Source organism: Chenopodium album, chromosome 20 (assembly GCF_948465745.1).
Source record: "Chenopodium album chromosome 20, dcCheAlbu1.1, whole genome shotgun sequence".
In the NCBI taxonomy this organism is placed as follows: domain Eukaryota; kingdom Viridiplantae; phylum Streptophyta; class Magnoliopsida; order Caryophyllales; family Amaranthaceae; genus Chenopodium; species Chenopodium album.
In genome coordinates this window covers 39,037,297-39,050,799 of record NC_137853.1, presented here as the reverse complement: position 1 = coordinate 39,050,799, position 13,503 = coordinate 39,037,297, and the positions used below count along the sequence as shown (strand labels likewise).

The 13,503-nt window shown below is 32.8% G+C and overlaps 1 protein-coding gene across 2 annotated transcripts; it reads left to right on the top strand.

Moving 5' to 3' along the window:
* On the top strand, positions 1–9,046 carry LOC145597642 (mediator of RNA polymerase II transcription subunit 19a-like). 2 transcript variants are annotated; one of them, XM_081653854.1, is made up of 8 exons: positions 1–235; positions 2,986–3,072; positions 4,588–4,658; positions 5,094–5,383; positions 5,831–6,064; positions 7,026–7,085; positions 7,228–7,364; positions 8,573–9,046. In XM_081653854.1, the coding sequence occupies exons 3-7, from the start codon at positions 4,628–4,630 to the stop codon at positions 7,276–7,278; spliced, it is 666 nt and encodes a 221-aa protein (XP_081509980.1). In that variant the 5' UTR covers positions 1–235; positions 2,986–3,072; positions 4,588–4,627; the 3' UTR covers positions 7,279–7,364; positions 8,573–9,046. The 2 variants fall into 2 exon arrangements, with proteins under 2 accessions (XP_081509980.1, XP_081509981.1); XM_081653855.1 differs by having other exon boundaries at positions 2,982–3,072.
* Positions 9,047–13,503: the final 4,457 nt, after the last annotated feature.

Below are 13,503 nucleotides of genomic sequence, written 5' to 3'. Positions count from 1 at the left end.
TCATTTTTCTGTTGCAACCCCGGGGTTTTTATTTTCGACAAGAGAAGAGAAGAACCAGTCTTTTTTTACACAAAATTATAAAATAAAAAACGAAACAAAAAAAATTAAAAAAAAACCCACTTCTTGCTTCGCTTTCTTCACAACAATCCTTCCTACCTGATTACAGACGAATCATTCGAGCGCCAAATCCAAGCTTTTCAATTTCCCTTTTATTTACTCAATTCAAACAAATCAGGTATTTTCCGCTGTTTAATTTCATATTTTTTTTATATTTTTTGAAACGATTTTCGGCGGTTTGAATTCGAAATTGAATTGGTAATTTTGGTCCAATTTTTTATTCTTCTGGGTTGAGATCATGAACTTGTTGAATTATTTTGATTTTTTTTGGATTTTCGGCATTAATTAATTGGGGTGGTGTAGTTTTTTCGGGGAAGATTGTGTTTTTTATTCAAATTAGGGTTTACTCTAGAGAGTTGAAAGATTGCAATTTGCTTTGTTATTTGGGCATAATGTGTGATTTAAGTGAGAATAGTATCATAAAGTATTTGATTGAGTTATGGATGAGTATTTTAGCAAACCCAAGACGTAGTTGCAAAAATTAGGGTTTTTTGAGCTTTGTTAAATTAATACTCTTGATTATTTGGCTTTTGCTTCATCTGTTGGATATATAGCCGTACTGTTTAAGTATAAGTGGGTATTACTGATACAATTCGTTGCCTGCTATTTCTGGGCCAATCATAATGGGTGTTATAGTGTTTGCAAGAATGGGATTTTTGCTAAGATTATATCAAGGTTATGCTGGTAGCCCGGTACGGTAGAAATTAATAGCTGAAGTTGGTAATTAATTGCATCACTTAATGTGTATTTCCTTAGCCAAAGTGAGCGAGGGTAGCGTAAATTGGTAATTGATCAGTTTGATGAAATTAGCTTGCCAGGTATTTTCGATTTTTCGTGGAGGGGATGTTTGAATTTCATGGTTGAGCTAGTTAAACTTAAAATGATAAATGAAGTATTTATAAGCCCATGATGCTTAGATTAAGAAACTGAAGATCATGTAGTATGTAGTTATTTACAAAATCTGAAGGCTATGGACAAGAGCAAGATTTCAAATTAGTGAATTTTAAATTAATGAGGCATACAACTCACACAAGTCACATCTTTAAGTAGTATGATTTTTATAGGTATGAGGAAGTGGTGAAGGTGTCAAAGAATTAGTTCAGGTCTATACTTTGGAGATCAACTAAAAAGCTTAATACAATTTCTGGAGGATATCATGTTAGGAGAAGATTTTGTGAATGATTTTATTTGGATATTATGGAGGCACATGGACCAAGGTGCACTGGATGTTCTTTGGTGGATATATATTGAGAATGATGTATGAGTATAGCACACAAATTATATTGACATAATTAAGGATATTGCATTATTGCATAGGGGCGTGAGATTAGGTGAGAATAAGCACAAGCGTAGGGACATGATTGTCAAAAAGATGTTATTTTTCCATTATGATTAAAAAGAATTTGCTCTAAGTCCTTCCTATTAACATCAGTTTAAGGCTAGTGGCCTAGTAAGTCCATGCAAGGCGATGTGCTTTTTTTAATGATGTAGAAATTTGAGTTGACCATAGGCTTTCATCTTGGCAATTCTATTATAATTGGAATTTCGACGGATTCGCTCACCTTTTAACGTATTTTGAATGAACTTTTGGAAAAGTTATAGGTTTCAGTAATTGTAGCTATGATTCATTAACCAGTACTACTGATAAGTAGCCATACTATTTAAAAAATTCTAGTAACTTAAAGAAATTTTGAGATAGGCTTAGTAAGGTAAAGTTATGAAGGATTGCTTTTTGGTGAAAAGGAATTTATTATGTTTTTTGTGGTATGTTTCCTTCTTGACTTGTGTTGGACTGCTGGGTGACTGTTCTTGGGAAAATTCTGTAGGTAATCAGTTTCGTGAAAACATTAAGGTATGATTTGTACGAGTAGCATATCCACCGACCTCGGTATCCAGCTGTTGATATCCTATGTTTTTTTTTTCTTATTTTTTTTGTTAATGGCACCAGCTAACACTTCAGTTGTCAAGGACACAATAGAACTTTACAATATCCTACTGTTGTTGGTTACACCAGTATTTCAACTGTACCTACCTGGCCTCTCTTTTTTCATTTTAACGTGTGAGTATAAATTTGCTATCCTCATAATTTAGAAATATTCTTCCTATTGGAGAATTTGTGACATGGATATGTCTAGAAGAACTTTTGGCTATAGGTAAGTTGAATGAAGGAATTGCAGAATTAAGCTCTTGATGGTTGTTGATTGTCGGTAACGGTATTTAAGTAACTGTTGTAGTGTTCAAGTATGTTCATATATATATTTTGTATGGAGCCCATGTTTGTTTCTAGAAGTTGTCTTGTGTTTGAGCCTTCTGCCTTGATGAACTTGGATGCAACCTTTTGGTGCTGTATGTGTTTAGGTTGTTGCTACGATCCATACTTTTAGTAAGAATCATAATTTGGGATCATTTAATATTTAGTAATTAGTAGTCCGCATGCAGTGAATTTTAGGATATCCCTTTGAGTTAATTTGGTGTGCTTCCTCTACTGTTTTAGGAAATCCAATTGATACTGTTCCTTTGCCTGAGATATGCATAATCTTCTTCCCTGTGCATGCTAGTGTGATGTGATACAATAATTTATATTTACTTCTATCTGGTGAATCTCGGAGGCATGGTTGGTGGTATCTTAGTTCTCTTGTAAGTGCAAATAATAACACTGGAAAATTAAGTCATTCAAGTTTGTTCAGTAGTTGGGTCTTTTGTTTCCATTGGTTTATCGTCCATGGTTTTTTTCTTTCTTTTTTATTGTTTATTTTCCTTCTCCCTACTCAAATGAAATGGCCTTTCAATCATTTGCACTAGTAATATTTTTTTTTTTTAATTATGGATGTGTATTTTACTACTAATATTTTACTATTGTTCAGGCAGGTAGCTATTGGTGTTCAAGGCCTTTTGAAGAAGTGAAGCTTGAGGCCATTCTCTCCACTGGGCACACATTTTACTTGCTTTTTGAAGGTGATTGATGCCAGATCTTGTGATGTTTGCTTGGGGTTTTTTCTAATGCATGATGTAAAATACATCTTTATTTGTTATGTAGGGGGTAAATAAGGAATTCCAATGTATAATCTTCAGTTTATTTCAGAATTAGAGTTGCATGCTTTAGATTCTTCAGAAAATAATACTCCTGAATTTAATAATTGATACAAATCTCCTTTTAGAATGTTATATAACTTAAATTACTCCTTTGTAAGAGTGGGTATGCTCTTCCTCTCATTGCCCCGCATGTCCATTGGTTGCCCCGTATTGATTTAACCTTTTTTCCTTTTTAAACTAGTTGATGGCGTGTTATTAAAGAGTGCATATTCATTGATGTATAGGAAAATAGCTTTTCAGATGCCATGGGGGCCATTCTCAAAAATTGAAGGAAGTAGTGTTCTTATAAATAACTATGTGTTTTGATTGCAAGATAGGGGAAGGGAATTGTTGGGAGAAGTAGATTTGCACTTTCCTTTAAATCTTTCTAACTTTTGAAAGCTTTCATTCATTGAATGTTCTTCCCCCAATTCATATTTAAATGAAGGAAAATGGATCCATGATTCTTTCATCCTTTCTTCCTTACAGTTCATTTATCCAAATACACTATGAATTAGTAAAATGCCCTCTTAGCTTGATGAGTGGAAGTGATTTATGGATGTACGTGTAAACAACCTATAATTAATCATTTGCGAAGTTTTTACTCTATCATCAACTAGATGCAGTCCATTATTGGGCATGTCAAAGCTCTAAATTATTTGAGATAATTAGAGCTACGCCTATATCTTCCTAAATCTATCCATCTTTCATTTGTAATTTCACTTTTTAGCTGATGATTTTGTATCAATGTTGAACGTTTTATTTGTGATTCTTTCAAAAAAGAAGTATCATTATGAATCATCTTGATTTTTTATTGATAAATAGTATTAAGCATAAAAAAAAATTATGTATTGGTAATTCAGTAAAAGATAATTAGATTCATGTTACTCTCTTTGTCTTTAATTGAATTTGCATATGTGTAATTCTCTCCTCTTCACATTTGACTGTTCAATGTCCTTTCATGTTCTGTTATGAATTGGTTGTAATAGTATCCTTTATTCCTCTAAATCAATTAATGTACAATCTCACTAGATTGTGTTACTGTAGGTTTTTTTTTTTTTTTTCTCCAAAAACCATTCTCAAGATTTGTATATAGTATATTGTATTTTAAGACCAAATTGACTTAAACTTGGGGAAAAGTGAAACAGAAAAGTTGACGTTGGACCTTTAACTGCGATGTGGGTTTTAAATTTAAGACAAATATCAGGCGTTCTGTGATCAAATAAGTGAATGTTATAATGCTATGAGCTTTTGAATGTACACCTGACAGAATCAATCGAAAGTAGTAAAAAAACACTTGCTTGGTTTTATGACATTGGCCAAGTTTTGCTCCCTCTTTCTGTGTAATAGTGTTTAAGTTGAAATTTTCTGATATTGCATAGTAATTTTTGTGTACAGTTTGGAGAGGATGGTCCACCGCTCTATGAGATGTTGATTAATGGATTCTGAAGGCAAGAAGTTTGGAAGAGGTACAACATTAGATTGATCTGCAGTTGTCTATCATTCTGGATTTCTTGCATACATTTATGCTTAATTAGTGTGGGTGCCACTCTAGATATTCATGACCTTAACTTTTGCTGGCTTATGTAATTCTCATGTCTTAGTTATTGTGAAGCCTCTACCATGCTGTGACAATGATACATGTTTTTGCTAGTAGTTGATGGGGCATCTTTTAAGCAATCCTGCCAAAAATTTGATAAAATATACTAAAGTTGCTCCTAGACCCCCCACCCTTCCAATGTATCTGTGTTAGTTCTGTATGTCAGAGCCACTTTTTCTGTGATAGCATGGCTAAGTCTTTTGCAGGGATGATAGTCATGACTCATGAACTCATGATACATGAAACCCCTGTCCTGTATTTTCTTTCCTTATGTTTTTTGTTTCATTTATATTTTTGGTTTCAGGTCCGAGAGAACTTACTGGTGCTGTTGATCTGATTACTCATTACAAGTTGTTACCACATCACGAGTTCTTCTGCAAAAAGTCTCTTCCTGTATCAATTGCCGATACCCACTACCTTCACAATGTGGTTGGGGATACAGAAATTAGGAAGGGAGAAGGAATGCAGTTGGATCAGCTAATACAAAATCCATCATATTCGCTAGATGGAAATACACGAATACGACCCTTTGATTTAAATGCTCTAAGTGAAGCCTTTCATCTGAGGGAAACAACCCCTGTTGAGTTACCATCTGTGAGTAATGCTTTTCTTACACATCCACTTCCCAAACCTAGCAAAAACAGTGCTAGATTATATGGCTTAACACCACTTGGTTTTGCAAATATTTTCAAAAACACTGTTTTCCGCCATTTCTAATATGTGAATTATTTCAAAAACATTGTTTTCCGCCATTTCTAATATGTGAATTTTATCAAGAAGCTTGCATATTGATTTTGCTCATATAATGACATTTATGAAGCCTTCTTTCTGGAAAACACAGAGAGCTGAGATTGTTATATTTTTATTTCTCAGTGATTAGTGTGAGTTTGAAGTATTTTTTTTTTTCCTAGGAAAAAAACTTTTTTGTGGCTCCCTTTTTGGGAATTAATACTAGGGTTGATAAAATTCCTACTCAACATTTTCTGTTTTTTCAATTTACCGTTGTATTCTGTTAATTACTGCAACTTATATATTCTGTAGGAAGAAAAGGGGGTCCCTACAATTGCAGGGAAATCAAAAAGTGAGTCAAAAGACAAGGATAGAAAGCACAAAAAACACAAGGACGGGGACAAAGAGAAGGATAAAGAGCGTAAGAAGCACAAACACCGCCATAAAGACCGAAGTAAAGACAAGGACAAGGACAAGGACAAGAAAAAGGATAAAAGTGGGCATCAGGATGCTGGTGGTGAACATTCCAAGAGACACCATGATAAGGTTTGTACATGCTTATCTATTCTGAATGGGCAGTTGAGAAACTACCTTGCCTTTTTGAGAATAGGCTCGTCACAGTCTGATGTAGATCTCTAAGGATTTTTTGTTGAAATTGTATGTTTTTGTTGAAGTTTATCTGGAAAGTTTTCATGCTATGTTTGGTTTATTTGGTGATTTATATTCTTTTGCTGGCTACCTTGCTTCTACGCTGACAATGTAGCATTTCAAGAATATTCTTTCCGTTCTTTAATAATTGCAACAATTGGAGATTAACAATTGTCAATGCACAACTTTGTCCATTAATAACTTTAGTACATAGTATGCTATCAACATCTTGGGACTAATCCAACAATTTGTTAAGTTGTAAGGTTTTTTTTATTATTTTTTAAAAGATATTGCAGGGTAGTTAATTTTGTTGTCGAAGTTAGTTTTTGAAAAGTACAAAAGTCTATTTGTTGCAATTAGAAGTATATATAGTTAGCTCCTTAAGGTTTTTACCTATAGTCACATCCTTTGTTCCAAAACAAAGCACAGTCTAAAAAACTAACCATTGGCCATTGTATTTAATTACATTTTATTATATAATCAACTTACATATAACATATAAGATGATTTAAAATACTATTAGTATCATATATCATAGATTAATCATTAATGTACGGTCAACTTTCTTAGGAACCTGTCTTCTTTTGGAAATAGAGTGAAGTTTATTTGGACTGGGTGTATTATATCAGTTGACCTGAAGGAAATTGATTTCTTCGATTGTAGGGACCTGTCTTCTTTGGGAATAAATGAAATCATGATTTCCACTTGTGCACTTTTCACGGATGGTTCATGTTAATTTTGAATGATGTTTCATGTTAGCTGACCCTGTGATCCCAAATCCTTTTGGGATAAAAGATGATGTTGCTAATGTTGTTGATTTTTAGTTTTTTTCTAACTATATATATTCTTACCTTTGCAGAAGAGGAAACATGATGGTGATGAAGATGTTAATGACATTCATAGACATAAAAAGAGTAAGGTAATAATCATTGTGCTGATACAATTCCTGTACACCTGGATCCGGTTTCTTTTGTTTGGGGTCCGGATCCACAACGTTCTCCTTTACTTTTGAGCATGCCTGTTTATTGAGCCTATTGCCTTTTCTGACTGAACTATCTCAGCATAAGAGCTCAAAAATAGATGAAATGGGTGCAATAAAGGTTGCCGGGTGAGATGTTTGCTGGTAGTTTTGTTGATTTAATCGTTCTCAATGTTGGGGAATTTCAAGGAGTTGATTACTTCCGTGCAATCAATTGAGGTATCTTCTTGTATTCAACTCATATAATGTATGCTGTATAATTTGTGTTGCGTTTTTGAGTTATCTGGAAGTTTGATTTCTGAAATAATTTTGTTAATGTTTTCGAGCTATTACTGGTGTACACAAATGGAATATCATATTGTAAGCCTTTCTGTTTTGAGGTGGATTTTTTTTCTTCTTTTTTCTAAATAATTGGAGAGGATGGTTCACAATTAGCGGTGTGTGTGTGTGTATGTGTGTGTGTGTGTGTGTGTGTGTGTGTGTGTTTGAGATTATCTCTTGTATCTTGGGAGATTATGAGGATGCATTTTGGTGATAATCAGTCTAATTTCCAATGCAGTCATTGTAAGTCAGTTTTAACCAATTATATAGTAGATGTTATAGATAGCTTTAGCGTAAACTTTTATCAACTAATTTTTTTTTATTTTCGATGCTACCATCTATGAAGAGTAAACCCATTATACAGTTTGCTTTGATAAAATTTCCCTTTTGAAGGCACCCTGAATTAAAGCTGACCCCTATGCCCTAGTTTTATGAGGGAAAAATTTAGAGCAACCAGTGCATGGCCCATGGATATGATATCTGTGATCCTGTTTGCTTGTCTAGAAGTTGTTTGTTATTGATCTATTTTCACCAGAGACTTGTATTTAACTCCCCGATCCTCTATGTTCTTTCCATTTGGAATTTTGGCACTGTTTATAAGTTGAGAGAACCTTCTAAATTACTCTCAATATATAAAACATAATTTAGTCATGTTGGGTCTTATTTGATTTGTCTAAATGAGTAGTTTTTATTGTTCAACCTTTTTTTTTTTTAATAACTAATATTCAACTATAGATATTATTGTCAAAGTAATGCATGGTATATTATTATATGGCTCCTATTGTGTTATAGAATCTTATTGCCTTGTGAAGTTGACATGTGTCTGCATAATTTTCTCTGTCATGTAACTTTTTTAGTTGGCTTTTGCACCATTTCTTTTGACTGTTAGGATTATTTTTTGGTGGTACTGAATGTGTTGAGGTTGTATGACCTATTGATAAAACTGACTTTAGCTCTGCTATATTAACCTTAGTTGCCTCTATTGTATTTTTGGCTCATGGGTATTGACGGAACCTGAGCAGCTTCTCTGTTGTGTCATGATATATGTTACTGTAATTTGATGTTGCTGCCTGCAAAATATAATACCTCTTATTGTTGGATTGCAGAATTCTTATTGAGTTGAGTATTGTGTGGAAGGCGAACTCTTTTTGGCATGATCGGAGGTACAGATTGCTGGTGGTGAATTTTCATGTATCGTTTAGAGGTCCCTTAATTTTATTGCTAGTAACCTCTATCAAATTCTGATCATTTTGTTTTCAGTTTATATGGCGCATTGGAAATTCCCAACTCTTGTCCATTATGATAATTTTTTTTTTTTCTTTCTAGAGGTCCAAATCTGAGCACTCTCTTACCAATCTAGGTGACTGAGTTAGAAATTACAGCTGGGTATGTAGATTAGAAGGTTAGGATTGGGTGAAGGTGCTAATGTATTCCTCGTTTAATTATTTTTACTTCTAGAGAATGTCATTTTTGTTATTGTCAATTTGTCCAGACGGGTAGGTAGATTGTAAGGGTAGGCTTGCGTGTATCCTAACTAATGTCTCCAGTTATCAATGGTGAAATATTCTTTGTAAATTATATCCATATGGGAGTACGGTTCATTGAAGTAATGAGATTGTTTGTAGAAGCCACTGCCTTGTGTAGGTGACTGATGAGCGATACCTATTGGTCCTCTCCCATAAAGCCTGCTGTAATATGTGAACACTCTTCTGTATTTTTAAGCAAGTGATAGTTAATGAAAACAGTTTTGCATCTTTGGTTCCAGAGTCTTGATTGTCTTGCAGTTTTTGAATCCAAAGAGGGTGGACATAATCTTTTGCATTGTTGCCTTGATGTCTAGTTGAACAGGGCTGTATTTTTGAAGCTGACAGATCTAAGTATACAGTATTTGAACCTTTTGACTTATATGCCCGTTCAATGCAGACTTGCAGAGTCACGAGTTTATTAGTTTATGAATGTCCCAATTGAATGTTCATTGATGATGCATGCATATTATCCTTGATTTTCTTCATTGGCCCTAATTTTCACTACTTAATACTTACCATATACCATGTGGTAATCAGTGATAACAACCAATAGATGTATTACGTAGAATATGTCTATGGGACCTTCGATCTCCAATATCATTTATGTAACTTTACAGACGAATCTGTTGCCATGTAGTCAATCCCTTCAGTTCATGTCCTTGTATCAGACAAGCCTTTAATATATGAAATTCAACTGTAATATTCGGTTACCCTCAGCGTCTGCCTTGCAACTCAAGCCTATGGTACAGCTTTCTTTTTGGTAAATCCCGACACATCTGTTAAGACCTGTATGTCACTTGCTACAATATGCCCCAACCTGGAAGTAGAGGAAACTCTTTGCCAAAGCCTTGTTAAATCTTTCTGAATTACGGTGTAGGTTGAAGACTGAAGGTAGTTTTTACTGTTGTACCTTTGGGTTTTTAAAAAAACAGCAACCACAAGATCAGAGAATGTCCTTCATTTTGTGGTCCATATAGGTTTATATTTGCTTCTTTCCAGTTTAGGATGTCTCAATAATATCAGATTTAAGTACACAATAGTCTGTAAACAGCATCCGACTCAAATTGTACTATTCGAGTACCCGTATGTCTTAAGGATTTCTACTTATTCCATTTCTGGAAACAAATAGGATCATAAAAGTTTGCCATTTTGTGGTAGTTGTACATTGTTCTGATGAAAATGGTCATGTTGTATACTCAGATTTAAAGAAGATGAATCCACAGTACAAATTGTTTGTGTTACACTCTTTTAGTAGGTTTAAATGTTTAATTTTCAGGTCAATAGCTGTTTTGCATGTGAAATGGTGGTTGTCTATTTCAAATGAAAGGGACTTTTCTTAGTTTGGGCCATATTTATTGTTGTGTGATGGGAACTTATGCAATGCTTTATAACTTCAATTTAAGTTTATGTAGACAAAATTTATGAGCCTGATTTGACCCCTTTTTTAGGCCTATATAAGGTTTGTATGGAGAGGGGCCTTATCAGTTGAGCATATGGTGCAATACATATAGGGTGCATGTTCTTGCTATGCTTTTTTTTTTTTTTCCTTCTTCTTGTTTAATGATTCAATTGTTTTTTAGCACTTCAAAATTATTAATATTCCGATCTTGCCTCCGGAAAATAATTATCACATAGTTTTAACCCCTCACAATTTCACCGTGATTTCAATAATTTTGTTTATTTATATGATAGTTGACTTGTTTAAATAAAAATAAATAAATTCCTATGACTACATTTGATGAGTGAGTACTAAAAATGATATACGTTACACTTATCATCAACTGATGGACATATAAAGCTCGTATGTCTTACAATCTTACGAAGAATGTAAAGAATTATCACATAGAATTCGAGTTGGAAACCATATTAGTGGTCACTTAGTTGAATAGACAACGTTACATATATTAGACCACGCAAGCAAGCAACTTTTTTTAATTTTGGTGGAACGTATACCAAATCTCTCTCCAATCTCACATGTTTAGAAGCACAACTTTTTATCATTCATTCCATTTATCGCCTTCTAAGACCTTCCATAACAACCATTAACAGTTATGCCTTATAATAGCAGTCCTCAATTCAATAACATTGTATTGTTGATGCTGTTGTTCATATAAATATTGAATATAAATATTGAAGACCTTGTTTTGGTGTAGAAGTAGTGGAGAAGCCATTTTAGACTAGGAAGCCCATTAAAGCCACTAAACAAACTTTTTGTAAAGCTTCCAAATTTTAAATGTAATTTTATCTTTGTAAAATAATGCAATTGATGTTAACATTGTTATATATTTATCTTCTTTCTTTTTTTTTTTTTTTTTTTTTTCCCCCAAATATGAGGGGCACTACTTGGAAGCTGAAACATGTAGACAATAGATAATATAAAATTTTGTCTAATTACAAAGTGCAATTGAAAGGGACTGTTTTTTCAGCTCATATAGCTGATATCAGGAAAATTTTTGATACGAAGTATTGTTTTTAGTACTATTTTGCACCTTTGAAACTTTTATTGGTGGTCCTATAAATTACTTTTCAGAAAAACTTATCTGCAAAAAATCCTATAAAATTGTTCTTTTAACAATGAATGAATCTTGCTTAGATTAATATTTTATTTTAAGAAAAAAAAAAAGGAACATTTGATGATTACGGTATAAATGGCATGTAGATTAAGGGAAAACATAAGAAAATTGACTCAATAACATCTTAACTAAGGGTCATCACTTGGCCTATTGCATAGTATGACCTAAAAGAAATTACTTCGTATCTACATATTATAACTTGTACGAAGTATAAATTATACTGATATACTTGGTGTAGTTGATAGAATTTCACCTCATAACCTAAAGACCCTGGATTTTATTCCTACTTGTGTAACTAGATTGAAAGAGTCGTTCTTTGTACCTACCTTTTCATCCTTTGTAATCATGTTACTGTATCATCATGTACTGACCACCTTCAAGTGAACTGGTTTGATGTGTAATAGATACCGTTTTAAGGTTGCAACCACATACTGAAATATATAGTACTAACAACTATAGATTTTATAAAATCATGGGGGTCATCTTTCATCTTAAGATACATACAAAAGCTTCATACGTGATATGTAAGTGTAACTGTCACTTTCCAATTTATCACAATAATTGGCCTTCTTTTTCGAGGGAAGAAATTGGAAATTCATTCAACTTAATTTGTCAATATATGCCATGAGACCGTCCAACCACAATATCATTGAATCTACTACTATTTTTATTAATTGTTATCTTCATATTTCTATGTTTTGGTGCTTATTTTTGTCGGCATCATATGAAATGGTGGGTCTTGTACCTTGCAATCCTTGCATGTATTCTTTGTGTGAATATTCAGATTCATCTTCGCAATAATAATAATAATAAAAATAATAATAAATTAATATATATCTATTTACAAGATCATAAAAAAGCTAGTGTGAATGTAGTTCGTTAGAGTATATATTACCCGGATTTCTATTCATTATTCTAAATAATTTTTTCTGAATACGCGAGAGTGAGAGATAGCTCAAGTGGTTAGAGTTTTTCTCCCGATTTTAGAAGATCTTTCATGTATGTGAAATTTGATGATCATATGTTAACGAGATTTAATTATTTTTTTTTTATCTATCCATCGTACCGGGCTATCAGTGGAGGTCTCTATACAAGCCACAGGTGTTTTAAAAGTGCCATTAATTTGTTGCTACTAGAAATGACTTCAGAAATAAGCACGTTATCAATAAACTTTTGCTATTATATTTTTCTCCAACTCAAGATTCGCACCAGATATGTATAGTTGCCCAAGAAATAAAATTAAATAAAAAAGCTAATATCTCAAACACAGAAATATAATGCATAATACAACGGTCATGCACAAATATGTAACACTTTTTAAAAAGATAAGATTGCATAATATTAAAGCAACGAAATTGGACCAATTTTAATATTCTTATTAAAAGAATAAAAGACTAACACAATGCGTTTTTTTACCTAAAGATGATCTAAAAGGACTGCTTTTTCAGTTGCAAGTTTCCTGCACATAATCATTTCATAGATTGGCTTACTAATTACTACAATCTTACTGTTATCGTTTCATTATTATCAATAGATTTTATATGATCATCCTCTTGATCGAATTACCGGAAATAATATACATTACTCTCGTGTCTAAAAGTTTTTCATGTTTTGATTTTTCTCCTTCTTGTAAGATACTGTAGTAGTTATAGTTCATATGAGAAGTATTTTGTAGAGAAGAATAGAGTAACAAGTTTATTATACTAGTATATTAGGCCTTTTTCTATTCATCTCATTCTCACTTATTGTAGGTTTCATAAGTTCGGATAAATTTAGATAATAAATTTAGAAAAAATATGAATGATAAGGGTCGCTCAAATTCAAATTACAACTTAATAAGGTTTAATAATGTCTAATAAGTTTTGGTAAGTTTAAACTCTTTCAAGTATATTCATATTAGACCAAATAACATCAGATAAATTTAAATACAGAATATGT

Coding starts and splice junctions, on each gene's coding strand:
- LOC145597642 (XM_081653854.1), top strand. CDS start 4,628: ATGGATTCTGAAGGCAAGAAGTTTGGAAGAG. Junction 4,659..5,093: donor AGGCAAGAAGTTTGGAAGAG/GTACAACATTAG, acceptor TTTTGGTTTCAG/GTCCGAGAGAACTTACTGGT. Junction 5,384..5,830: donor CCCCTGTTGAGTTACCATCT/GTGAGTAATGCT, acceptor TATATTCTGTAG/GAAGAAAAGGGGGTCCCTAC.